This window comes from Balaenoptera physalus (genome assembly GCF_965194825.1).
Source record: "Balaenoptera physalus genome assembly, chromosome: 6".
Taxonomy (NCBI): Eukaryota; Metazoa; Chordata; class Mammalia; order Artiodactyla; family Balaenopteridae; genus Balaenoptera; species Balaenoptera physalus.
This window is the reverse complement of record NC_138885.1, coordinates 71,323,712-71,350,698: the sequence shown is the minus strand read 5'-3', so window position 1 is coordinate 71,350,698 and position 26,987 is coordinate 71,323,712. Positions and strand designations below refer to the sequence as shown.

Below are 26,987 nucleotides of genomic sequence, written 5' to 3'. Positions count from 1 at the left end.
ATGAAATGTAAGTTACTGTAGTTTACCTTTGTATGTTACATAAACATGGCTTATGAACTGGCCAATATTGAAAAGCATTAAGTAAAAAAAAGTCATATTCCTATAGATTTTCCCAAATGGCTAGAGGTACTTCCTTGCCCAGGCTGGATCTGGGCTAGGCTTCTGATGGGTGGAGGCAAAGCATCTTTCCCTCTCCTTTTAGAAGGTTCTACCTGACCATTACAAATGCTGTCAGCCAAACACTCTTGGAAAATGAGAATACCAATTTCTCTTATAAATCAGATTACCAGTAACCTCCCCTAATTCTTACTACACAGATATGCATTCAATTATCTTCAAGAATCAGACTCTTAGACTCCTCCACAAGCTGAATTTTGTATAAATTAAAAGATAATTCACACCCTCTACCTAACAGAAAATATGCTGTAGGAGGAAGGAACCAATATCTTGTCTGATGTACATGTATGTCAGAACCACTTCCTTTTTTCATTGTTTTATTTAGTTTTAAACCTCATGACAGAAGAAGAGGGGAGGGAGGGAGCAAGCAAGCCTGTGCCTGTGCCCGGAGGATACAGAGGATGGAGGAGATGGAGAGACCCCAAAAATCTAGCCTGAGCTGCAGTTGGTGGGTCTGGGTGAGGGCAGTTGAGACTGGAGAGGGTCCTTAGGATGTAGCTTTGTCCTGGCAAGGAGTTATTTATCTCAAAAGATATCCAAGGCTTACTGGGAAAGAAAGTGGGCATGAAGCTTTCTCCCCAGTTCCGCTAAGCTAAGCATGTTAATACATGATATGTGAAGCATTTGGTATCTGGAGTCATCAAAGTAACTCTTCCTCATCCCCCATGGGGACCTTGGCTACACTGGGCTGGGAGGTGTCAACAGCTTGTTCATCTCATCAGGATCTGAATTCCTGGCTATTCCAGAGAAGAGACACAAAAGTGGCAGATAAGCCATTTGAGAAAATGGAGTCCTTGGGTTCAGTAATTTGCTGGAATCCTATCCAGGCAACCTTGTGACAGTAATGACTGAGGTTTTTTAGGATATCCATAAGGGAATGGGGTTTATGTGAAAGAATATTTAAAGACAGATAAAGAAAATTTCTGTCCTTGCCTGTGGTGATACTAAATCTAGAAAGAGCAGTCAGCCCAAGGCCCTCTAGGAGGGACAGAGAGAATCCATGGAAAGGTTGGTGATTAGGAGGTCATGGGCAGAGACTGTGACTTGAGGAAATGGATAGACCAAGGAGTTTGCAGATTTAAGGATATGGTTTCAGGATGCAAGGAACTAGAAGAGCATTTGAGAAAAAGGAATGTGCGTGTTTGGTGGTGGGGAATGAAATGTGTTGAGGATCAACAAAAGGGTTTTATCTGCACTCAGGTGCCCTCAACACTCTGAGGAGGGGCATGGCGTAGGAGAGGGGTCTCCTCCCTTGAGTGGACAGGGAGGCTGGGGGAGAAGTAGTGATGGGAGGCCAGGGTGTAGTGGAGGCCCAGGGAGTCCAGTGAGGACACAGACTTGTTCCTGAGATAATGGGCTCTTTATTATAAGTTGGAATCAGACACTGAGAAGAAAAACATGTTACAAATTTATATTTTGAACATAATGGAAGTTTAAATTGTCAATTAAAACGGTAAAAATGATTTTGTATATAACCCACAGGGAAAGGGACTTGGAATGCTCTATTCAAACCGCAAACAGTTCCCTGGGACATTGAAAACTAATATTTATATACTTCTGACTGAAAATGTTTATATTGATTTTTTTTTTTTTGGTTAAAAGAAGTATGTGGAATGGATCATTTTAACTGAAAAATTTATGAAATGAAATTGAGAATATAAATTGAGATGTATTAATCTAACTCTAACTGAGTATCTCTTCAGCCTGGGGACTTATTTACTCAGTTTTTTATTCATCAATTTGAGTATTATGGGATTTGAAAATTTAAATGGTAACTAGGTTCTCTGTCAGTGATGACTGGAGTGGGGCTGTCTACAACTCTCAATGTTTGTATGTGAGAAACATCAATGCTGGAAATGCAACTTCACATCCTCCTTAGGAAAGAAATCCAAGGCTTCCTTGCAGTGCTGTGACAGGGAGGAAGCCTGATCCTGGAATATTCTGGTACCAGTAACTGCAGTTTGGAAGGGGGCTGTTAGGAGATGCTTTTATCACCTGTCTATAAAGAAGTCAAAAGAGAAATAGATTGACAGTGAACTACTGGCACTGAAATTTAGCAGTGGTGAACATGAATAAAAAAGAGAACACACAACAGCAAGTCTAAGGAAGATATTGAGCATACACAACTCACGGAGCCAATGTGAAAAGTCTGCTGTTACTCTGCATCCCATGTACAGGGGTGCTAGTGTGGAGTACTGACTGCACTGGGACTCTTGGGGTCCTTCCACGGGGAGGGGCCAGAGGTTCTCCTTCCCAACCCCCTATTCCGTTGGGCCTGCCTGATGGCGCAAGTGGGCCATTATGGATGCTGGTGCTAAGAATCAACAAGAATAAATCTCTGAAACATCTTGGGTGTACTTGCCTTTGGGAGCAATCTCAGCTGCCCTACACACCTAAGTGGGCAAGGAGAACAAATAGCTGGAGTCATCTGGAAGAATTCCAGACAAAAGGCAACTAGCAGGACAGGACAGACTCCAAATGTGTGGGCTACCTTTACTGTTGGGAAGAGGAAAGACAGGGAATAAAGGGGAACCACTGCACTAAAAGAAACAGGAGGGCTGAGTCACCAGCGACAGGTCACTGAGATGTGGGCAAGGGGCTGAGGGAGCCAGCGGGAGGTCCTGCTAGATGCTGTCCTGCTCTGGTATGGAGTTAAAAGCTATAGATCCTGGAGGGTTTAGAGTAACCACTCCCTCTAGTTATTCCTGAATACATGACTAAATGCTGTCAGCTTCACTCATTAGACGCTCTAAATTATTCTTAACCTCTGTGGTCACAGCTACCCTGGAGGAGGTGAGCATTAATACCTCCATCTTTCAAAAGCTTTTTCTCTTGTACTCCCAACTAAAAAAAAAAATCAACCTATTCAGATAGGTTCTAATCTCAGTTTTATTATACTCACTATATGTATCTGCAATCAAAAAATGAACACAGTAGAAACACAAACACTTCCCTGCATGCCATCTTAGAAGTACATTATTTAAGGAAACATTTGTATTTTCATAAAATGACTGACCCTCCCTTTCCATACTGAGATATTGTTCTCTCTCTAATAATCATTTGGATTTCTGAATTTTGTAAATGAAAGGTTACATTTAAGAATTTAAAAATTGATTTTACATGGATTTATTGTCAGAGTCTGTTACCATGTCAGTATCAGATACTTTTTTCATCTGTATTTGAATACATGCATAAGATAGACATTAACCATGAAATCAATTTCAAAAATTTGTTTGTTCAAGTGTTCACAAAGCTGTGAGTTTAAGAGTCAGTGCCTAATAAATTCCATGTCACTTGTCCATTTCACAATCAAAATTATTTCTGTCTCTCAAACAAACCAGCTAAGTACCCAGATATAAATCAAGAGTCAGTCACTAGTTATAAAGTAGAAAACCAAAAATCCATACACCAGTATCCATTCCCCTACAACTCAACCAAAATCTTTTCATATTTTTCAGCAATTCTAGTCTTAAAATACATTCCTCCAGCAGCAAGCGCAAGACTATGATAATTCAGGAAATCTTACGTAATAGCCAAAAAATTAATGTTTGCCATGAACTCAGTACTCTGTATATAAAAAGTTGATAGGATGTCATGTTTAAACAAATATTATGATTTATTTTTATCCAGCATAAGGTTCTTGGTTTACATATTCTATTTTATATTCCATGTGGCAGTTCACTATTCTAAGCACCTTCTATTCAATTTTAAATTTTAGTTATTTGCCTTATATATCTCAATACTTCCTCTATCCTCCTAATATCCATCCTATTTTCTCCTTAAAAAAAAAAAAAAAGCCAAACCAACATCTAGATGTGAATTAAACACCATTTAACTTTGTGGTTTTCTCCTTTCCACACTATATTTTCTGATTTCGAGCTCAATATTCTTTCCAGAAAACAACTTTCCTTTGCAAGTGTAAGTTTGGGTAGCCGCTGAGAGATGACATCAAAATTCACCTTTTCTTACCCTCTCATTTCTTTATACTCACATCCTTTTCAAATAGTCACACTGCTACCAAAAAAGCACAATTTATGTCTGTAGTAACATGGCTTTTCTTAGAAAAACAGAAATCAGTTAGCAAAGGTTCCAATATCAGTATGGCAAAAAAAAAAAAATACAAAAAGAAAAACCCCCAAACCCACATCGTTTCAGGAAATCGCCCACACACTCCGTTTTGCATCCTTGAATTTAAACTGTTTCTCACACTGAGAGTAGAAGTAGAGATCTGGATCCCATGATAGTTTTCCATTGCAAACCCAAACACCTGTGTGCGAGGCCGGCACTGCAAAGACAGCCAGAGAACATGCGAGAGCTTCACCAACACAGGAGAGGGCTGTGCTTGATGCCATCGCACACGAGGGACACCATTAGAATGCGGGGCAGGGTGACACTAGTACACAGTTTCTCATTCTCGTTAAACATCCACTTGAGATTGAAATCCACTCACTGTTGTAGCCACTGCTGCTGCTAGCCTCTGCCGGCGCCGAGTTGTGCTGAACTGGCCCTTCGAAGATGGCCCTTCCTGACAGTGAATGAGAGAAGAGGAGGGAGGAGAAAACACGGGATGGGAGAGGGAGAAGACAGGATATGGGAGGATGAAAGATAATCAGACAAGGGAGAGGGAGAATTTTTAACTGAAAGTTGACTTTTGCTAAATCTTAGCATTGAAAATAGCTTGGAGGGGCATTCACGCTGTGAGAAAAGTTTATTGTTCTCATGGTAGAACACACAAACACTTAAATCTATTTGCTGAATATAACCCCTACCCCAAAAGGAGATGGAAAGTTATGAAGTGATGAAGAGCTTATGATTTCAAGGTAAAATAAATGTACGTCTTGTTTTATTCATGCAATGCCATGTTCTAAGAAGCCAAAAGGCATTTAGTAGATCGAAGCAAAAAAGAAAAATGAGTTCAGGGAAAAGTGACTAAATAAATAATGTGCAAAGGCTGATAATGTGCAAAGGCTAAAACAAACAGGTTGTAATGAGAGCCTCCTGTTGGTCTGGAAGAATTTTTTGTTTCTTGCTGGGAGGAAAAAGTAAGGGGAAGAATACCAGGAATCCTCAACTCCCTATGTTTTTTCCTACTATAAAGGTCTCTGGGATTCAATATTAAGAATGATATTGATTTTCCGGTTGAAGAATTTTCCAAGGAGGAAGCCAGTCCCCATAACATAGGAAAAAAATCTCAATGTTCTCAGTGTGCTGGGATAACACCTATAAAAATCAGCTATGAAAATCTGAAAGTATAGGCTTCATTTAGTGATGTGCAACTATGCATAAATCAGTAGAAGAATCTTAGAGCTTGCTTTCTTTCCTTCTTTGTTTTTTTTCTTCTCTTTTTGGTGGACACGATAAAGGGATAATAACACTGCCTTCTAATCAACTCAATTTTGCTGCATTTGACAGACCCTGACTCTTCAAGGTTGTGAGCAATAATTTCAGTTCCAATTAGCTGAAATGTTCTCAGAGTCACCTAACAGTCAGACTGAGAAAAAAAGCAGCATGGCTGTGTTAGTCTTTGGAATAACAGAAAAATATTTTAAATTCTTATATCTCCAATTCTCTTTAATTTTCCAAATTACATTCACATTTCTCTCAATCGTCATAAACCTTCTGTGTACATATATGTATATGTTTATTAAACACAAACACACACATATAATCTGCTCTAGACAAAACATTTCCTATACAAAATTCCTTTATGCCTATTGTAGTTAAAAAAAAAAAAAGGAGAAAGAATATATTTTTACTCTTCAGTGTAATTTGAGCATCTGTGAGATCTAGGACAGCTGCACATGAATGACATCAGATCATTTATCTGCTACCCCATACCTCCTACTATTCCTCATTCTCTCCAATATCTATGGATCTAGTATTTAATGCATGCTATTAGCAACACAGGAAATGTAACAGCAATCTCTTCTATAGCAACCCTTATAAAATCATTCTCTTCTTGCCCTCCTCCACCTCATTTAAAACACAACCAAACTGTTTTACTGCATAATGATGATACTGAGATTTTTATGAGAATGAGAAATTTGAGCTTTGGGACACAGGAAGTATTTTTTCTAACAGGTAATTCCACAGAGACGTCTAGGACAACTATTGCTTCCAATGAATTATACGATGGATTCTTGAGCTAGCTTCCCAGTGGCTTCAAGGAGAAATATGGTCCAAATTTTAACATTCACATTCAAATCAATAGCATAATCTAACTTACCTAAGACTAAGCAATCAAACATCCAGTATAACATGTTCTTCATTTTTACTTTCCTAAGGTCAATTTTTAAAATGATCTACTTTATAATTATTTCAAAAATTACAACTACTACAGAATGCTGCATACAAACTTCAGTAAAACAAGATCCATAACAACAATAGCAGGAACAAGAACCACCACCACCACCAGGCAGTCTAGGTTCCTGCATAAATGGCTGGTGGTCTAGAAGTTCCAAACGATAGAGGGGATGAAAAATGAGCCACTCACTACAAAAAAATCTCTCAAGTTGGCCACAACCATGAAGAAAGTGGTTCAAGTAGTGAGATGATTATGGGCTCAAAACAAATACTTGGTATCATGAGATGGGATTCTGATGGTCAAGAAACACATTTAAAACAGGAGGGAAAAACCTGTGTATTAGGGTGGGAGAAAGTGGTGGGTATGTTTAATCCACCACAGTAAAAATAAATGCTATGACTTTCTGTAGGCAAAATACTGATGAGTAATGACATTCATATTAGTCATAGTCATCCCTGGTTGATTTTAAGATTCCCCAGTCAGGTGTGCATGGTGAAGAAACTCCCAAGTAACTTCTCAGTGATAGAGAATGAGCAACCTGAGGGATCCTGGAAGGCCTGTTGGTTTGGGTGAGCAGAAAATGTCTAGGGATGGTACTAAATTCTGCAGCATTCACCCTATGGTCCTTTGTTTTACCAGTTCAAGTGGAAGTGAGGTTTCTCTGGGAATGATTAATAGTTTACCGCCACCTCTCAGTCTATGTATTTCTACTGGAGTTGGAACTAAATCTACTTTCGAAAGTTTAACGTTTTCTTTGAGTATGGGGATGAGGTGGTTTCAATTTCCCCCCAAAATAATTAAAGTAGAATCACAAGGGCCATTTTGTTACTCTTTGGCAAAACAGAAACAAGGCAAAAGAGCATAAATGAAAATTTAAGAACAAACCACCCCAAAATGTGACAGGAATATGAAATGGAGAATATTCTCCTGCTTTTTGAACAACTTCTTTTGATGACTCAGAAAAAAATCTTCATAAACTCTTCACACATTGAAAAGCACAGCCTGTGAATAGGAGGGCTATTCAGAGTTACATTCTGTTTCCTCCAGAAAAAACTGAGTGATATGGGGACCATGGTGGGCCTTGTAACCACAGTAGGACAGCCAGTGGCATTGCACTCATACACATTGAGAACAAACCTACTGCAGACCACAGCTGTGAATGGGAATTTGTTCAATGGGATACCTTATAAAAACAAGATTGAAATGATATCTATCCACAAATGTATATGCTCTTACGATGCTGGCCTTCTTCAATTATTTTATTTATAATTAAGGTTCTTTTTTCCTGGCTATGATAACCATAGATACCATGTTTAAAAAACAACAACAACAACAAAAAAACGACCACCACAAAACTAGACAATCATGTGCTCAAAAGCAATTTTAGGCAATTTTCTTGTGAAGTCATTTGGCACATTTGTCTCTATAGTATTAATTTTCTGAAAAGAAGGGAAAACGCACAGAAACATACTGAACAAAAGACCACAAAAAATTGTGTTAATAGAATGTGGACATTCTAACTAAAAAAAGACACCGATCATTAGTGCTTGTGAAAATTTATTTTCAAATATATCAGATTAGCAAGCAAAGCAACAAAGAGTTTGTTATTCATGCATTCAGAATTAAAACACAAAGAATGTTATCAATAAAACCAGAATTAAGGAAGAATTATTGTTCTTATTTAAAAGACTGAAGAATTCTAAAAAGCAGTCCCTTTTACCTCTGTGTTAGAATATAGATTGATTTATAGTACAATAAAAAGAAAAGCAAAATCATAAGTCTAATTTTGATTGTGCAGGGCAAGAGTCCTTTATAATATATAGCTAGAATTGGAGTAGTGAAAACTCAACCTTAAAGATCTGAAAGTAACATGTATTTTGACTTAAGAGATTTTAGGCATTTGCCATATTTTGTATCACTGCAATGCAATAACATAAAAAGATCTTACTTTAAAAATTTTAAACTATTCATTTCAACTAAATAACTTATTTAAAATGAATTTCAAGTAAATTTATCACAGCCATGAAGACTTTAGTTCAAATTTTAAAAGTGATTGTTGATGGCCAATAATATTTTTGTAGAATCATAGAATTTTAGAGTTGAAAAGGAATTCAGAGATCATTAAGTAAACTCCATCACTTTACTCAGGAGTTAATGGAAGCCCCGAAAATTTAACAGAAATGCGAGATTATACTGCCAGGAAATCACAGTGATTAGATTAGAACCCAGGTTTGTTACTTTCTAACCTATTGCAGTCCTCATCTCATTTATTGATAGATACAAGTTTGGACAGCATTAACATATAAAAGCCTCTTTTAAGATCTAGTATATATAAATGAATGTTCATTACAACCCATTTGATTTTCAGTCTAGATTTTTAAGGTGACTTTTTGTTAAAATATGTTTTAATGGTTCAAAGGCCATAATTGAGGATGAAAATGCCACTTTACAGCCATATTACATAATTTTAACCTTAAATTCTCTTTACTTATGCCAGAATAAGAATAGATTTCTCACTACTTTAGATAATATAACTCAGTCTGAAAAGCACTAGCTTTAAAGCAGTTAAAAGCTGCTTTAAACTTTTCAACTTCTATGAATTGATATATACAGACTAATATTTTTAAAAATATATATAAGTATAAATGAAGGAAAAGTAAAGTCTGTACCTGCAGTTGTATTTTTGTATCTTTGCTGACACTTTTTGTTCTCCATCGTCTTGTGACCCGCTTGTCTTTCTTTGAAATATCTACACAGTTAGCCTACATTACACAAATAGTTAAAAGCAACAAAGCATTATTAAGTTAACACAGATGATACAGGTATAGACAAAGAGAGCACAGAAAGTTAGTATAGAATCATTGTTAGACGCCTAAAGCAGACCAGCCAGGAGATAAAGGTATATCTGATGCACAGTGGGCATTAAAAGCAGAGATAAAAACTTAACCATAAAACATGTTTTTCTGCTATACCAAATGAAAACAGGATTAGCGTTTTTGCTACACGAAAAGACAGTAATAATTCTGAGAGTATCTAAGTTATGTCTTCATAACTATCATTTCTAATGCAACACAAAAATGAAAGAATGATTCAGATATTTACCTCTTCCAGTTAGTTTGTATTTAAATGTAAAACATTTCAAAAAATATATCTTAACACAATGACACCAAGATTCAAAAGTATTAAGAATAACTCCAGAATATAAACCAACCCTTATTGTAGTTATTTCCCTTTAAATGTTACCTTATATATTCACAGAACAATCCAGTAAAAATTCTGAGTGAATATCTTAAGGTCCTTTGACCAGCAGCAGTAAAATGTTTACCTGCATGTCAGTAAAGTTAGGCGCTGACTGAGTTCTCTGAAGTATTTCCAAATTCTGCAGGAGTTTGCTAAGTTCCACAAGGTTTGACTGGCAGTGTGCAAGGTCTAATACAAATCAGAAATTAAAATATGTTACAACTGGGCAGGGAGTGGTGGTGATGATAATAAAAGGCACTCTATCCAAATTATGGCAAATATGATGAGGCAGATCTATGTTTATAGAATGATGATACTGGCAAATGAAAGAAAACAGAACCGGTCTCTGGTTTAGAACCATAAAACCACTGATTATTTATTGGATGACCTCAAAACCCACTCTTACAAATGAACAGTTATTAGTGTAGAAAGCCATTAGAATCCCAGTGAAATGGGGTGTGTTCATTTTCCTGCTGAGGTGGCCTTTGTCACATCAGAAGCACACTCAAGGGAACTTCAGCAGTTGTACAGTTTTGTTGTTAGGAATGTGTCTGCCTGCTATGAAGGTCTTCATATAGGACTCGGAATCTATGCACACTCTACAGACAGCAGGGCAGCAGCAACACGTCGGGGGCCAGGTCCCCCCCAGGTCCCATCTCTCAGCAGCATCTGCCCTAGGGTGGGGCTGTTCAAGTGCTGCTGCTGTTCTTCCAGGGAACTCTTGGCCATCACTGGCCTTTACATTCCTCAAGAAAGGAAATCGCCCAACGGAGGTGACGGAAGAGAGTACTGAGGAGGCTGGGACCCTTCCACCACCCCCTCCCCATCTCAGGGGAGGCGGCACCATTGTACTCCTCCCATGCCCCCCACGAAGAAAATAAGGTGAGTGACTTGGAAGGGTAGGCAATACAGAAGATAAACGGGAAGGAATGAGGGAGAAAATTAGTACAAAGAAAGAAGGCAGGGGTTAGAGGGAAGAGGAGAAAGGAGTTGGCTAGAAGAGACCTATATTTTAACTTGCCTTTTAAAGAACAACACTACATCACAAGCACCATGCTGGTAGGGATATTATCTAACACTACCTATCCATTAAAGCTTCTATCCAGTAAATATTACATTAATTCTCCTAAATAATTGTGATTATTCTACACAAATGGTGTATGCAGGTAGCATAGAGATACAGAAACGGGGCTTAAAATCCTTTCTAACAGAATGGAAAGAGAACTTGGTGAATGAACTCGATTCAAGGCAAAAGGATCCAAAACTAAGGGTCGGGAGACACTGATTTACTTTACACTTCTCAGCTACAGTTTTCTCACCTGTCAAGTGGTGATAGTACTATTTACTCTCTTACCTTTCTAATGAAAGTAGCAACTGAGATGGGAGGTGAGAAAATTCTATGAAAACCAGAAATGGTCTTTATGGAGTATTAACTGCACTATGTTTAATCATTCTTCTAGGGCCTCAACTTGGAACAAGTACACCATTCCTTGACACTTCTATCATGGAAGAAATGAGACCCTTGGCAGAATTTCTCTCCTTGCTTAAGTGTCTGGTTGTATGTAAGAATTATACGGACTTGCCCAAGACAATAAAAATACCTTTAAAAAAGAAATCTCTAGAATTTCATTAAATTAGATCTAATTTTAGAATCTGGGAAAAAGGAAATATTATGCCAAGAAAGGACTGTTGAGACAGTTTATAACAGTAAAAAATTTAAAACTTAAATATCTAGCAGTTTACTTACTTTCTCATCATCCCTACCTTGTTCTAAAAGAACTCTACTCAATATTCTGTAATAACCTACATGGGAAAAGAATCTGAAAAAAGAATAGATATATGTATATGTATAACTGAATCACTTTGCTGTACGCCTGAAACAAACACAGCATTGTAAATCAACTATACTCCAAAATAAAATTAAAAATTAAATTAAAAAAAATAAAAAGAAACGTCCAATTGTGGAATAGTTAAATAAATTAAGGTATATCCAAAGTTATCCATTTACTATTTCATTTAGGAATCACTGACTGGGAAGACACTATGCACCTAGCGCAGTTCTAAGCACAGGGAATATAGCAATAAAATAAGATTCATGGAATTTACATTCTGGTTTAAAGAAAATGTACACAATAAATAATCTGTACGTTGAACTATTACGTACCATTTTAGTGACGGCATATACTGGTACATAAGGATGGCATATAAAATACTAATTTAACATTTTGTTTCTATGGGAAAAAATGCTCTCCGAGAGCCAAGAAATTCCCTTACATACTTGAGATCTGGACTGACAGAAGTCCAGACCTATGAATAGCTAACCTCTTTAAGTACTGGAACTATAAATGTGCTATGTTATGGGTTCAAGAAGATGTTACTTGATGAACTTCTGAAATGCAACCAACCTCAATATTGGGATGCTACGAAATGATCAAAATAGACCAAAAAAAAAAAAAAGTGCTGTGGTAGTTCAGGAAAGGGACAGTTACTGTGGTTTGAGGTTGTCAGAGCAGACTTATAAGAGACAGTAGAACCTTTTGTGGGTCTGGAGGATTGATAAAAAGGCTTCAGCAAAACAGGAAGGTGGAGAAGGTCAGAGAGGGCAGAGAGGGCACTGCAGGTTGGGAAGACAGACTGTGCAAAGGCCTTCCTCCATGCAGGAACATGCAAGCACGTTCAGGAAATAGCAAATAAGTTTAATTAGGCCTATGGAAGGCAAGGTTGAAAGGGTAGGCAGGGCCAGAAAGCTGAAAGCTGGATGTTAAACGCTGGGCTAAGTAGTTTGGACTAAAGCCCAAGAGCTCACGGAGAACCACCTGAAGAGATTTTTGCAAAAAGTTATTTTATGAAATAGTGGTCTTGAGGGACTATTATATGTAGTGAACAAAGAATGGCTTTGGGATTAGTCAAATGTGGGTTGGCTGGAGTCCCAGCCTCTCTATCGGGGCAGCTGCGTAATCTTGGGCAGGCTCCTTAACCTCCGTGCATTTCACTTTCCTCATCTGCAAAGTGGGGACAGTAGCAATACCTACGTCTCACAGCCGAGGGCAATGGGATAACGGCTGCTCAGTGCTGGCACTGGATGCCAACATGTCCAAACACAGTAATTTCCCAGGAGCCTCTGAGAGCGACGGAGACACAGAGCAAGAGACTGAGGGTGCGGGTACCAGTCAGAGACTGGGCAAAGGGTGAGCCTGAGTTAGGACAGCAGAAATGGAATTCCAGAGGACGGGTAGATGAGGGGGAGGGGAGATGGGGGAAGTCTGCAAAGAAATAACAGAACTCAGTCTCAGCTGGATGAACAGTGTGGGTGAGTCAGAGATGACAGAGGCTTCAGGAGTGGTTATGAGAGCAGCACCGACAAAAACAGGGGAGCCCAGGAACTGGGACCATTTTCACGGACGACACAGAGAATTTGGTTTTAGCCAGGCTGAGGAGAAGGCGTGACCGAGCGTACAGACAGAGAGGGTCCACGGCAAGGGAGGGGGTGGGAATGTAGCACGGGCTGGATACAGAGGTCTGAAATTTAAAGAGAGTTTCCAGCTCTTTTGAGAGAAATATGGTGCAGTGATTAAGAGCATATGCTCTGGAGTGAGACTGCCTGAGTTTGAATACCAGCTCCACCATTACTAGCTGTGTGAACTGGGTCCAAGTGAGTTAACTTCTCTGTACCTAAGTTTTCTCACCTGTAAGGTGGAGTTGAGAGGATTAAATGAGTTGACGCACTTAAAACACCTAGAACAGTGCCTGCGGCACCCCATACCTATCAGCTGCCGCCACCACCACCACTACCATCATCAAAACAGAGACTGCAGTTGAAACTAGAAGCATGTCTGTCATCTCCAAAGCACAGAGCAGAGTCATTAGGATCAAGTTGGTCTGGGTTAGCCCTTCAGCTCTGTCAAGTACTTGCTGTGTAACTTAGACAAGTTACTTCACCTCTCTGAGCTGTAGTTTCTCTACCTATAAAAATATGGTTCAAAATTCCCGCTTGGTACTATTGTGAAAATCTATAAAATACCACATATGTAAAGTGCTTAGTTCAGTGCCTGGCCCATATGAGCACTCAACAAGCTATAGTTACTATTACTGAAGCTAAAAGCAGAATACTGAATCTTGATCATCCCTACAACCCAGGTTGGCCAGAGGAGAATCCCAATGAAACAGAGAAGAAGCAGTTGGAAAAAAAGGAAAACTTCATGGGGCCTAAAAGAGGAGGCTCATTAAAGAAGGTCTTGCAGGGCGGGTCAGAGGATGAGGCTTGAGAACACAGCAGAAAGCAGGTGGCGTCCTGCTGCCAAGAATGCTTCTTCCACAGAGCAAAAAGGGCAAAGTCAAATTATGGGAGAGAAGCTGAAGTCTACGGGCAGGAATGACTGAAGTGGGAAAGACTGAGGTTGTTCTCAAGACAGGAGATCATTACTACACTTAATCCTGAAGGAGAACAGGATGGCAGGACGAGGACCCAGGTAGAGAGATCAGGATGGGGAGAAGCAGGGTCACCCCCGAGACTGGAGAGAGGGCACAGGGATGGGCCACAGAGTATCTGAAGCACACAGGGAGACAAAGACATCCCCCCAACCAGCCAGGGGCTTCTTGGCATCAAGGTCAATGTCTATTTATTTTGGTCACATGAATGGACTTTGTCCAGGTAGACGGTCTCAATCTTTTCAGCAATGTCGGTGGCCAGGTTAAACTCCACAAGCGTGTGCAAAGTGGCAGAAATTAGAGGAGAGGCTGACTGTCTAGAACCACGGCAGAGGCAAGCCTGCAGTGTCTAGGACAGTGAGGTCAGCTTCTTCCCCAACCTGAAGTTCATAAAGGCAAAGTAATGTCTGTGTGTTTTGTGAATATACTCAAGTAAAACCCTTTTCATGGAATGTTAGCTGGACACACTTTATGAATATAACATCTCCCTTAAAGTCATATTTTCAGATAAAGATTAAGTTTGGAATGTGGAGAGGGCTAATAAAAATGCTGCAGACTTTGAGTTCACACGTGTGTAAAGCAAAAAAAAAAAAAAAAAAAAGAATTGGTTGGGGCATGAACACAGGTTGCCAAATTTCAATTTTTCTAAGTGAGGACATAAAAGAACGTAACATCTCCTTTCACCGGAACTTCATAAAAGAAAAAAATTTAATATCAAAAAAGTTAGGCCCAACATCATCTCAAGATAATTTAAAAATTAAATCAATTCAGATGTATTAAATACTTGTTACGTTGTTTTTGTGTTGTTTTGTTTTGTTCATTTTTGAAGGTCAAATGAAAGCTGTCTCACAGACTGGAAATGGTCTGTGGACCCAGTTTGGACCAATGTGCTAAGGCTCATTTCAAGGAAGGAGAAAGTTTCTGCAGATTAAGAGGCTGAGAGATGGTACAGTGAAGAATCGCGTATTAGTTCGGAGTACTTAATAACCGACCCATGGTGGAACACCACTACCAGGTAACTGTGGATCTAGGATCAGTATAATTTTGCTGTTTATTGTTGGCTGTTGGGAAACATACACTGTTGTGTGGGCCACACGGAGCAGCAGAGAAGGCAGCTGTGAAAGTGACCTAGGAGACTGTCAGGAGCGAGGCTGGAGGCTGCTCCCGAGGCAGCACTCAGCTGGGTGATTGCCCCCAGGGTCCGGGGTGTGGGAGGCTAACGAAGCCAGGCGGAACTGCTAACGCGATGAAGTGAGAGGGTTGAAGCGGGTAAGGGCAAAACCAGATTCAGGAGTTGTGAGGATGCAGGAGAACGGACAGGTAAGGAGACGATCTGGGATATAAAAATAAGAAAAAAAGAAAAAAAAAAAAGCTGGAGGCAATCAAGGGGGCTTGGGGGGTGAAAGGTGCAGCACCCACAATTTGCCCCTTTTGCGTCTGTTTCTTTGGCTCATCCTGAGAGCCCACAATGGGCAAGAACTAACCTTCTGCACACCTGTCCATTTCTTCCGAGTCTTGTAGCCAGGCTGCCACTTTGCTCTGCCCGGTCGTGCAGGTTGCAGGGAGGCTGCTACCGCATGGTAAAGGGGACTGCCATGGAAAGCTGTTCGGCTGCGCCTACAATGAATAAAAAAACGTGTATGGTTAGGCAGAAATAGTACATTTAAGTTACTAAAAAGAACACAAGTATACTCGAAGCGACATTAAAAAAGAGAGGAACAAAAAGGCACGCTCAAAATATGGAAGAAGCCTCTTGGCTAAATGTGGTACGAGCTCAGTGGAGCCAAAATTTCTAAGCAATAACGACACGACACTTGTTAAGCTGCCATCTCCACCAAAAAACAAAGGGGACAACATTCAAGTATGTTATATCTCATACTCACAAGGACATGCCAACTCAAATTGTCAATAGTTCTGCATTACTCAGTAAGTTACAGCTGATACAGTGTCCTTGTTGCAGTACTCAACTCATGAGTGAAGGCCTTTCCTTTCCGAACGCTCTCTGTACCCTTATGATCAACTCATGGTCTCATCAGCTACCTGTGATTCTTAAATACATTACCCACCAGCAAGCAACCTTGTCATGCTGTGAATGCATACTGAAAAGTGTAACATATAAACATGGCAGTCTTGGCAAGTTATTATTACCTATAGCTGATAGACTTTCCATTAAAGGGATTTTATGTGAAATAAAAGTTGTATGAAGTATGTAGATACTAAAGTGAGTATAGTAAACACTGTGAAAAAAGCAGAAACTTATTTCCCCCTGAAACAACTTTAAAACTCCATATTTGACTTTAATATTCAGTTACAACTGATTGTGTCTCTTCTAAATCATTATGAAGTGAAGGACGCACATACTTAGCAAACCCAGACTTATTTACTACCCGCACAGGGCCACAAACCAATTAACATTCGAGAGTCTCATAATTTGATGCTTAGAATGCAAGCAAAGTGATAAAAAGCTCTTTTCACTCTTTACTGCATTTTGATAAATGTAACAGAAATTTTTCACTGAGTTAGATCTCAGAGGTATGTCATTTGTAACTAGAGCAAGAGATCTATGAAAACCAGAGTTGAAGAGCTTTCTTATTCCAAGGCAAACAGTGGGGAGGATTTGGTTTCAGTTCGCCATTCTCGGATGCCACCCAAGTTATTTAATAAATAACACAAGGGATGAAAATAACATGTCTTTTATCAACACTCTGTGCCAAAGACACGGGCAGAAGCTGGAAGAACCAAAGGGTTAAACATTTATATTTTTAAATATCCATCTGGGATACATTTCTTGTCTAATTTGGACTAACTCTGGGATTCATTCTATTCTGTGATGAGAACACAGGAGGCCCAGAGAAACTTGGGGACTATCTTGCACATCTTGTGTTGGGTCATTCAGTAAGTGCCCTACTTCCTAATAACCCCGACCTACTGGTTCATTTCCTTTGATTTCAGAAGCAGTTAGTACTAGGGTTAACCCAATACCCTGTTCCTAGGAGAGAGATATTCCATAATGAAATAAGGTTTGAGAGCCTTGTGAAATACAATTAACGGGATTTAACAAAAATTAGGTAAGTAATTTCCATCGAAATAGCAAAAACTAAATACAGCTGTGTTTCATTTAATCTGATTTGATGAGTCTTGCAGTTACTCCATGAGGTTTTTCAATGCTTTGCAGAGGAAACTTGGATATGTTATTCCATATATCCCTATGTAGGAAAACAGAGAAAAGCAGAATCTTCACTGAAACACATTTGAACTCAACTCCTTGTGGCAGCTAGTTATTCACAGATGTCTCTATTCTCAATATCAGGTGCCAAGTGAGAAACCGGAAGACCCCTGGGCAGTGCAATGTGGCTATGGTTCAGAAAACTTAATTATTGAGGCAAAGGCAGAAATAGCTGTCTCCCTGTCTATTGTCTTAACCTTGGTTTTTAACAGGCAACACCTCTAGCTTTTCAGCAACACAGAAAAGGAACTCTTAATACAGCTGAAAGAATAGCTTCAGCCTCCCTTAATCTGGTACCTGGTATAATGAAAAAGGCACGGATTTTGGAAACAGAGATGAAGATTCCGATCTTGGCTTAGCTGTTTAATGTCTATTTAACTTCTGGAAAAATTCTTTACTGTCTCTGAGCTTTGGGTATATTTAAGACTAGAGATGAATGAATGTCCAATGCTTAAACACAGTGCCTAGTCATTCAAATATATTATATCCAAATATATTATATTACTGTCACAATCTCTAGCCCACTTGCGTTAACCTCATGGGGAAATTCACTGGTCTCATGGTCATGTATATATTACAGCTCAAGGCAAAAAAACAAGTTTCACTTTAAAAACTTTGTGGTCTTCTTATTACCACCCAGGAAGACATCAATTTCTAGGTGCTGATTAACCAAATGTTCACTCTACTTTCTAACATTCCTACAAAGCCACATACAATTTAGATGTACTCCATTCATAGAAAGGAAAATTGTTAATTCTCTTGGTCCACATTTCCACCTAATCTATACTTGTAATTAACTTTGATGGTAAATATCACTATTGCCTTCTAAGGGTTAGTTTACAAAGCAAACCTTCTCTTTCTGGTTTGTAAAATGAGACACAGTTAACATGTTTGCATAATTTTCCAAGCAATTTCTGGGCTGACTTTCATATAACAAAGTCATACCTTTCCATCCACAACAGAAACATTAGCAGCTGGTGAGGATTCAGCTGTGGAGGTTGAAGGAAATATGTGAAAACTAGCATCTCGTGGTGATCTCACAATTTCATTCTGCCGATACAATCGATGATGGCGCAGTTTGGAGACCCATGCATCAAACCAGTCCTGGGATTTCACCTAAAACAATAAACAAGAGGAGTAGGTAATGGTGAAACCAATCTCCTGTTAACCACTGATATAGGCAAGTGATTTCCCCAGATACTGGCAGAGAAACTGTTGAAAGGCAACTTTACCTTCAAATGATAGATGTGTTCTTCTGTGTCAAGGTCTATTCTCCGAGCTTTCTTTTTAATTGACATGACAGAGAGTCCGACATCGATGCTTCCGTGGACCTTCCCTTTTTGAATCTGAAATCAAAAGACTGGTAAAAAGGCTGGAAGGACATGTGATTTGATGTGCTTTTGTACTGAAGTGAGCTTAATGTAATCTTTAACTTATCTATAGGAGAGGGAATACCACACCACCTCTACAAAGAGGAAATGGCTAAGGTTCTGAAGTTAAGGTCCTGAACCTGAGGACAGTTGAAGTTGCAGTGACTGCATACCAATTTCAATAAGTAAGACTATTCATCTCATTCCTGTTTTTGGCATAACTTCATAATTCTAGATTGCACAGTTTATATCCTAAAAAAGATATCTTTACTGGTTCCTAAAATGACTATGGTCAATCTTTGACCTACAACCCAGAAGATCCCCAAGTAATCAGCTAGAAGACTGCTGCTGGGGCAAAATTGGGCAGCTAGTACAGAGTGCACAGAGCAGCCAGCTCTTCCTTCTGGCTGCCCTCATCTGGTCAAGGACACACAGCTGATTCAATGAAGAAGCTGGGGACAGAACTGAAATCTGAGCCCTCTGTTACGTACCCTATACACAATGATAAGAAGGAGAGCATTTTCCAGTTTTGCATGCAAACAATGACTTTTTATATTAAAGAAAAATAATTTCGAATAATTTTTGAGTTGGGATGCCCAAGATAAAAGAATGTATGAAACAGAAATGAAGTTCATAAGATAGGTCTTAAAAAGACTTCAGTAAGAGCAAATGTTGCTTTAAATCTCAAAAAAAGCACATATAGCATAGGTTATTGAGAGATGCAGGAAAAAAGCCTACTTGGGTTTTCTCTCTAAGACAGAAAGGGTGATTTTTATTAGTTGGTGACTTTTAGGTTTAAGCTTCTGTTTTTAACAACACACATCACAATAGTTAAATTAAATCTTCATGCACCAGTTTGAGATTTTATGCTAGCTTGGGCATAAGCGTAAAACACACCTTCCATGCAACATTTGTTAAATCTTACAGGCACAGCAATGCATAGAGCTGGTAACTATGGCACAACACTTGTAAACTGTGGTGGTTACTCACTTCAAGCAGAATTCTAAACCAATCTTTGTGTCTACTTACATCAAGTGGTGCCTTCGAATACTTTAACATTCCGTTATCCAGGACAAAAAAACGCTGCAAGAACCAAACAATCCCCAGTTATTGTCAGTATCTTGAATTATATAAAACATTCACAAGTGTGGGTCTAACGTTGCTTGCCGTTTAGTAATCGGTATGTTTGATCATTTTCATGTATTTGAATTCAGTGCACCTGGCCACGGTCAGTCACATGAAATGGTAAGGAAATCTTAGCTCGAGTTCCATACTATTTACCTAGTAGGGTTCTTTTATACATAATCCAATGGGGATGAAATCTTTCACCACAGTTTTTCTTTTCTGTTTTTCTTTCTTTCTTTTCTTTTTTGGCTGTACCACACAGCTTGTGGAATCTCAGTTTCCTGACCAGGGATTGAACCCAGGCCATGGCAGTGAAAGCACTGAATCCTAACCATTAGACCACCAGGGAACTCCCCCATCACCACAGTTTTTCTTAATGGGGGTGTCAGGGGTGGTGGAGGGGAGGGAGGAATCCCAGGGCCTGCAACTAAGACTTTCTAAATGAATCACGGTGGGGTGTTTTTGAAAGTGAGAAATGAAAATAACCTGAGTTAGGTCACAGTGATTCTGTGAGGAATTTGTCTGCAGGGGATTTTCCACCTTGGAGATAAGCTCCTGAATCTCCCTGGCTGCCACAGATAATTCTGAAAATGCGCATGTCTGTTAACAGAAGCCAGTGGACTGGAGCTATGAATAATGAATTATCTGGAAAGTTTAAAAAGTAGCCTTATCAGTATGCTTGCATCTCCACTTAGCAAAATACTTGCAATCCACTCTTAGTAAAAGAGATTACAAATTATTTCTGAACTATATTAAGGGGAAAATATATATATTTGGGGCAGTTTTTGTCTCTTTCAAGACACTCATGGTCCAGTCCAAATGAATCTAGCCATTTTTGCTCCACAAACCTCAGGAACTCTCTGCTGTTGATTTCCTTTCCATGGACAATAGACTAGAGAACAAACAGCTCCCAGGACCCAATCAAACAATGGGTCCAGTGCCCTCCTCTAGTCTCTACAGATGCAGGGAGTCTTTCTGTGGCTGGTAAATTACTCTGCTGGGAAGTTTTTATGTGACTCAGGAACTCTTAGCTGCTGAGGTGACAGGCAGTCAGGCCTGGAGACACCCTACACAGAACTCAGAGAAGGTCACTGTAACCCCTTTGTTATAGGTTCTGGGGGTGGGGGGAAGAAGTAAGCACTGGAAGAAGGAATCTCTATAGCTGAAAAACACGTGATTGCCTATGACTTGGGCAATCAAATGGGCTGATGCTTGAATAAATATCTGATGGTATTAGAGACCAAGAGAAAAGGCAATGCAAGGGAGAACCTCCTATTGCTTATGTAGCAAAATGTTCTAAGGGAAGGTCCAGAAAGAGTTGCTGTTGAACCACAGCCACTTTTGCTGAAACGTGGACTGAGAGTGCTTAATTAAAGTTAGCAATTTATATAAAATGTGTTTCTTGGACCCCTTTCTTCCACTCGTCCATTCTTATCTATCAAAGAATTCTAACAGGGATAACCTATAGGATGGTCACAGGGAAAGAGAGGAGCAAGGCCAATGATTTGAGGAATTGCAAAGTGGTAAGGTCAGAATGAAAGGCAAAGGTGATTCCAGGAAGGAGTGTGGCCAGTTGGCCAAAATCCAAGAAAGAACAAGGGTGGAAAGAGATTCCTGGCACTGGTATAATATTATGGGTGCAGGGGAGACTGCCAAGGTTTCTGACAAGTGAGAGGGAAGAAGACTCTTTGACCGGTTTTTATTCTACCCTCAGAGGTAGGGGGTTGGGGCAACATTTCCCAAGTGTTAATTTTTAAATCCTTCTTTTAAATTGCAAAAAATATATTTCCTCAAGGATGTTATAATCCATAACTTCCCCTTTTGGGTCAATGGGCAGCCATCACCCCGCCATTTGCGCCCACAAATCCTCTGCCTTGAGATGAAATCCATCAGCAGATGTGGCAAGTAATGAACCTGTTCTTTCAGTGATTTCAGACAAGACACTGGTGGTCTACCAGAAGGCTTATACTGAAAATAGAGGACAACTTTCTTCTCCTAAGCATCCAGAATTCCTGCTACTCAGGTAACTGCAACAATATAGTGTAAAATATTTTCTCCATAATTAAAACTGGAAGATGGAAAAAGAATGTGGAGTTGGGTAGAGAGGAATAAACCATACATGTTAAAAGGCAGTAAATAAACTTCCAAGATCAGTGACTTTCCATCTTTAGTTTGCACTGGTAACAATAATTCTAGGAATTTATCCCGAGGACTTAAATGGAAATTCATGTATAAGAATGTTCATCACAACTTCATACAATAAAAAATTAGACATATGCTACATATTCAGCAATAGGGAACTGGTTCAATAATGGAATTAGTATAAATCTATCCAATGGAAGCCATGCCTGCATTTTATAAAGTCTCATATTTAGAAGAATATTTGATAAGAACATATTTATACTAATTTAAGTTAAAAAAAAGCAGAGTAAACAAAAATATGTCCAAACTGGATTTTAAATATCGTGTAAACTATTTTTTCCCTGCATACAGACATTACAGATCTCAGACTTAAATAGGTATGATAGGTTGCAGCCTATTCAGTTAAAACAAGGCCTTGAAGACTAGCTTTACACATACAACTGTATTCTTGGTTTCCCACCTAATGACACCAAATAAGAGCCTCTATTTATGAAGATGATCTGAAGAGGAATATGATGAAAATGTTACCTTGTGCCAGCCCTTTAAAGGCCATTTTCTCTTCTTTAGCATAAAGCCTTCATGTTTGTCTGGTCTCTGGACATTGGTTTGGCCTATTTTCAGCCCTTCTATAATTTCCCAGCTGTCAGCTTCCTGAGAGAAAAGAAGAAAAACAAATCACATGTTTCTCAGTGTTTGATGACACAGTTAAAGCAGATTCTTAAGTAGAAATTGCTTTTGAAGCAATACTCAACCCACCAAAAGTATGAACAACATTCTGGAGCAAATTCAAACATCAGACCCAGCTATGCACTTATAATTGAAGTGAGAACGAGTTTCCGGGTACATCTGGAGGTATGCGGGTCCATGAGAGATGAGCTGGATAGAGTTGGGAGTCTGGGGTAGAACGGACTTTTGATTGCCTGCATTCACAAGGTTTAAAATGCATTTTTCCAGACAGTTCATCTCTGGGCACAGAGGCACTTTAAAGTTTTAAAATAAGATCATTTTGGTGAAACATGTTCAATTAGTGTGTGGGCCTGGTTTTCTGTAGAAATGAAAAGGCTGCAGCAGCTTAAGTGGCTCATGACTTCTTATGCTGAAGAGCAGCGCTGTGGGCATCTGTTTCCTCTCCGTGAGGCTGTGTGCATTTCAGAGTGAGCATAAAATGCCCCGCTTGCCAAACACCCACCAAGAAGTCCGTGCTTCGAAGACACACGTCGTGAGATACACATACCCTTGGGAGCCCATGAAAGAGCCAGAAATCTGGGATTCTGGAGTCCACACTATCACCCTCCTCTGTCAAAAACAGGCTAAATCATGGTTTCCTCTTCCATAAGACACGTTTTGTTCGTCTATGGTGTTAAAAAAAGTTTTAAAAATGAATCGTCAACATTTTAAAAATCAGAGGATTTCAGGCTTTAAAAATCCAAATTTCTAGTGTTTTGTGAAAGCCTAAGATCTGGCAACGCTGGGCCTGCCCTGAAGGACGGCTGCCCGTCTTCAGTTTACCACAGTCCCCCTTGGGTCTGCTTCCATGTTAGATCCCTGCTCCTTAGCAACATCCTGGGTTTTAAAATCCCTGGACCAGGTGATTTCCAAGGGCTCACGTAGCTCTAAAGTAACCGCTGACCTGGCAAACACTCATATTCTAGATGTCAGGCTTGGGGCACAATCAAGCAAAGTAGAGGCAGGAACAACGAGGTCACATCCCATGCACAACCGCTGCAATCCTGCCCACGGCGCAAGGAAGCAAAATCCCTCAGCATAACCTGCTCGGCTGCCTCAGCTCTGGAAAGACGGATGCAGCTCCACGGATCAGGGCGGGCCCCTCTGCAGAACGCCCCAACCCAAACTGACTCAGGAAGCTGCCTTCTGACATGTTCTATCAGAAATCATCTTTAGACCACAGCACAAAGGCTTCAACGGGAATGGCAGTGGGTTCCATTTCGGGGCCGCTGGACTTGCTGGCCCAATGTCTGGGTGGTGGCGGCCCAGAACCTGCTGCAGGACTGTGAGGCTGTGACAGGACCCAGGGGCGAAGGGGCCGTGATCGGTTACCGATGTCGGCCACAGGAGCAGGAGGGGAGAGGGCTGTGTATTTGCCATCCATGGCTCTTTCCCGTCTTCTCCTTTCATCTCAGAAGCTGCTTGCCCTATGGTCGAGTCAAATCTAAGCCCAAATATGTGTAAATAGAGTGGGATTTTCACAGAAAATTGTTTCCAGGAGATGTGGCTGAACGTTGCTTCATGCAAAACATCATTAAGCCTAGGAGATACTCCTGGCTTCTGAAGAGCCCTCTAAAGCCGGCATCGTGCTTCCACCCTATCTAAGCCCAACCCTACAACCACCACTGCCCTGAGAACTAATGTGGGATCAGGGTTACTTCTCCATCTGCTTGGTCATCCCTGAGGGGTGCCTAGTGAATGATCTACAGCCCTTACAGAAACGCACCTACCAGTGTTCATTTGGCAGCATTAAGAACCCTTTGAAGGAGCTGTAAATTTCCCCTTGACATAAGAGAACAACCCCCAAAGTGATTTTCTACTTGAATACTGTCGGAAACTGTGATTGCTCTGAACTGTTAATTTGATACAGTAATTTTAAAATGTATATTTCTCTATGGAATGTGTATCTCTCTAAATAAATCCACTTCTTACCTAAAAAAAAAATATATATATATATATATATTTCTGATGAGACAGTTTCAGGCTCTATACCATGTTTTTTGGACAATAAAAGGGATTATCATCAGGAGTACAAAGCAGAACGTTTTGGAATTTTCATTTTTTAATAATGAACTGCAATTCAGTTCAGGTGAGCATTGCTTATAAATAATGTTAGAATAATAGAAGAAAATAGTAGGTTCTCATAAAAAGTCCAGTATCTTTGCCTTTTTACTCTCATCAGCAAAGTAGATAAAAATGATGGATTTTTATTCCGTAGAAGTGATGGATTTCTATAGATTTCTTTTAGAAAGCCTTGGTATAATCAAGAAATTAAAAGAATAACTCTCTATATATGTGTACATATATTCATTAGTGCTCTCTCTGTTCTTAGAGAGATATCAGCTGTATTTAATGATATTTCTATTTTCAGTAGCCCCATCCATAGATACCATCTCCAGAAGAATAGCATTTTTATTTTTGGCTAGATCTTATCTTATCTGAAGGCTAGTGTTCATCTTTGATTTATTGTGTGTGTGTGTGTGTGTGTATGTGTACATATATGATGAATACTCTGGATTACTGATGAAAATGGAAACATTTAATAATAAGTACAAATGCTTTTTGAATTTCTTTCTAATTAAAATCAGAATGTAGTAGTAGCTTGTCCCTGTGGAGCTATGACTACTGATCTCTATCACAGCAGTTTTTTTCTTCTTTGGGAATTTAACCACAGAGAGAAAGAAAAGGGGGGGGTATAGATAAGTAAAATACGAAAAGCAAGAAGTTAAAATGTATTTTTTAAACATAAATGCAGCAGTTCTGAACAAATAATTCCACTCGCTCTGATGCAGAATTACTAAACCCAGCAAAAGAAATTAGGAAGAATCCTAACGTAGTTCTTATAGTTAAATAAACTGTCAAACAGACAAAAAGGCAAAGGATAAAGCCAGAACAAACAACTCTCTCTACTTCAATTATAAATACTGGGGACTTCCCTGGTGGCGCAATGGTTAAGAATCCGCCTCCCAATGCAGGAGACATGGGTTCGAGCCCTGGTCCGGGAAGATCCCACATGCTGCGGAGCAACTAAGCCCATGCGCCACAACTACTGAGCCCGCGTGCCACAACTACTGAAGCCCGCACCTAGAGCCTGCACTCCGCAACAAGAGAAGCCACCGCAATAAGCCCACGCCCCGCGATGAGGAGTAGCCCCTGCTCGCCACAACTAGAGAAAGCCTGCGTGCAGCAACGAAGACCCAACGCAGCCAAAAATAATAAATAAATAAAGTAAATTTTAAAATAAATAAATAAATAAATACTGATGATAATGTTACAGATAAGGTGTGTAAGAAATGAAACATCCCATCCCAGGACTTAGTACAATCCATCTCTAAGTAGACCAGGTCTATCCTGAGAAAGCTAAAATTACTTTCTGAAAATTGAATAATTTTTTCATAATTTCAATTGATATTAATTTTCTGCTTAAAAGCCACCAACTTTCATAGGTTTACTTAGAAACAGAGTCAAAAGCCCTAATGTGATCACATCAGTACTTGAATCAGATTATACAAACATTTTTGCTATTACAGAAGCTTTAAAAAGACCTTTGATGTACTAACAATACCTAAAAACAGAAAGTAACCTAATTATAGCCCCAGTCTGTTCATTTGAAAAAACCAGAGACACTTCCTTTCTCAAGGGTATATTCTCTGTGCGTGTGTGAGTGGGTGGGGGATACATAGAATGCTTTAGGAGGTGAAAGCACCAAACAAAGAAACTGGAAAAATCCTGAGACAGGAGTATGTGTACTTCAAACAATGTTCTTCCACCACCAACCAGTGCCCAGGAAGCCCATCTTCTCTCAAAGGGGCTGAGAGATGGTGAGATGCTATGGTGTCTGGATTGGATGGGATTCTCTGATTTCATCAGGTCCCAAGTGATGTGTTATCTATTAACACAAAAACACAACAAGAGTATTAGTTGTGGGCTTCCCTGGTGGCGCAGTGGTTAAGAATCCGCCTGCCAATGCAGGGGACACGGGTTCGAGCCCTGGGCCGGGAAAATCCCACATGTCGCGGAGCAACTAAGCCTGTGTGCCACAACTACTGAGCCTGCGCTCTAGAGCCCGCGAGCCACAACTACTGAGCCCACGTGCCACAACAACTGAAGCCCGCACGCCTAGAGCCCGTGCTCCGCAACAAGAGAAGCCACCGCAATGAGAAGCCCGCACACCGCAACAAAGAGTAGCCCCCGCTCGCCTCAACTAGAGAAAGCCCGCACACAGCAACGAAGACCCAACGCAGCCAAA

The 26,987-nt window shown here is 39.8% G+C and overlaps 1 protein-coding gene across 19 annotated transcripts in view; it reads right to left on the bottom strand.

Moving 5' to 3' along the window:
- Positions 1–26,987, bottom strand: part of OSBPL6 (oxysterol binding protein like 6) — a 208,823-nt gene that overhangs the window by 38,100 nt on the left and 143,736 nt on the right. For 11 of the 19 annotated variants that reach the window (XM_082466680.1, XM_082466694.1, XM_082466691.1 and 8 more), the window contains 8 exons: positions 22,541–22,663; positions 19,775–19,828; positions 18,608–18,721; positions 18,321–18,491; positions 15,634–15,766; positions 9,807–9,910; positions 9,151–9,243; positions 4,628–4,702 (listed from right to left, as the gene is read on the bottom strand). In XM_082466680.1, coding sequence (XP_082322806.1) covers positions 4,628–4,702; positions 9,151–9,243; positions 9,807–9,910; positions 15,634–15,766; positions 18,321–18,491; positions 18,608–18,721; positions 19,775–19,828; positions 22,541–22,663 — 867 coding nt within the window. The remainder of the gene's footprint in view (positions 1–4,627; positions 4,703–9,150; positions 9,244–9,806; positions 9,911–15,633; positions 15,767–18,320; positions 18,492–18,607; positions 18,722–19,774; positions 19,829–22,540; positions 22,664–26,987) is intronic. The other 8 variants (XM_082466697.1, XM_082466682.1, XM_082466688.1 and 5 more) reach the window with 4 other exon arrangements.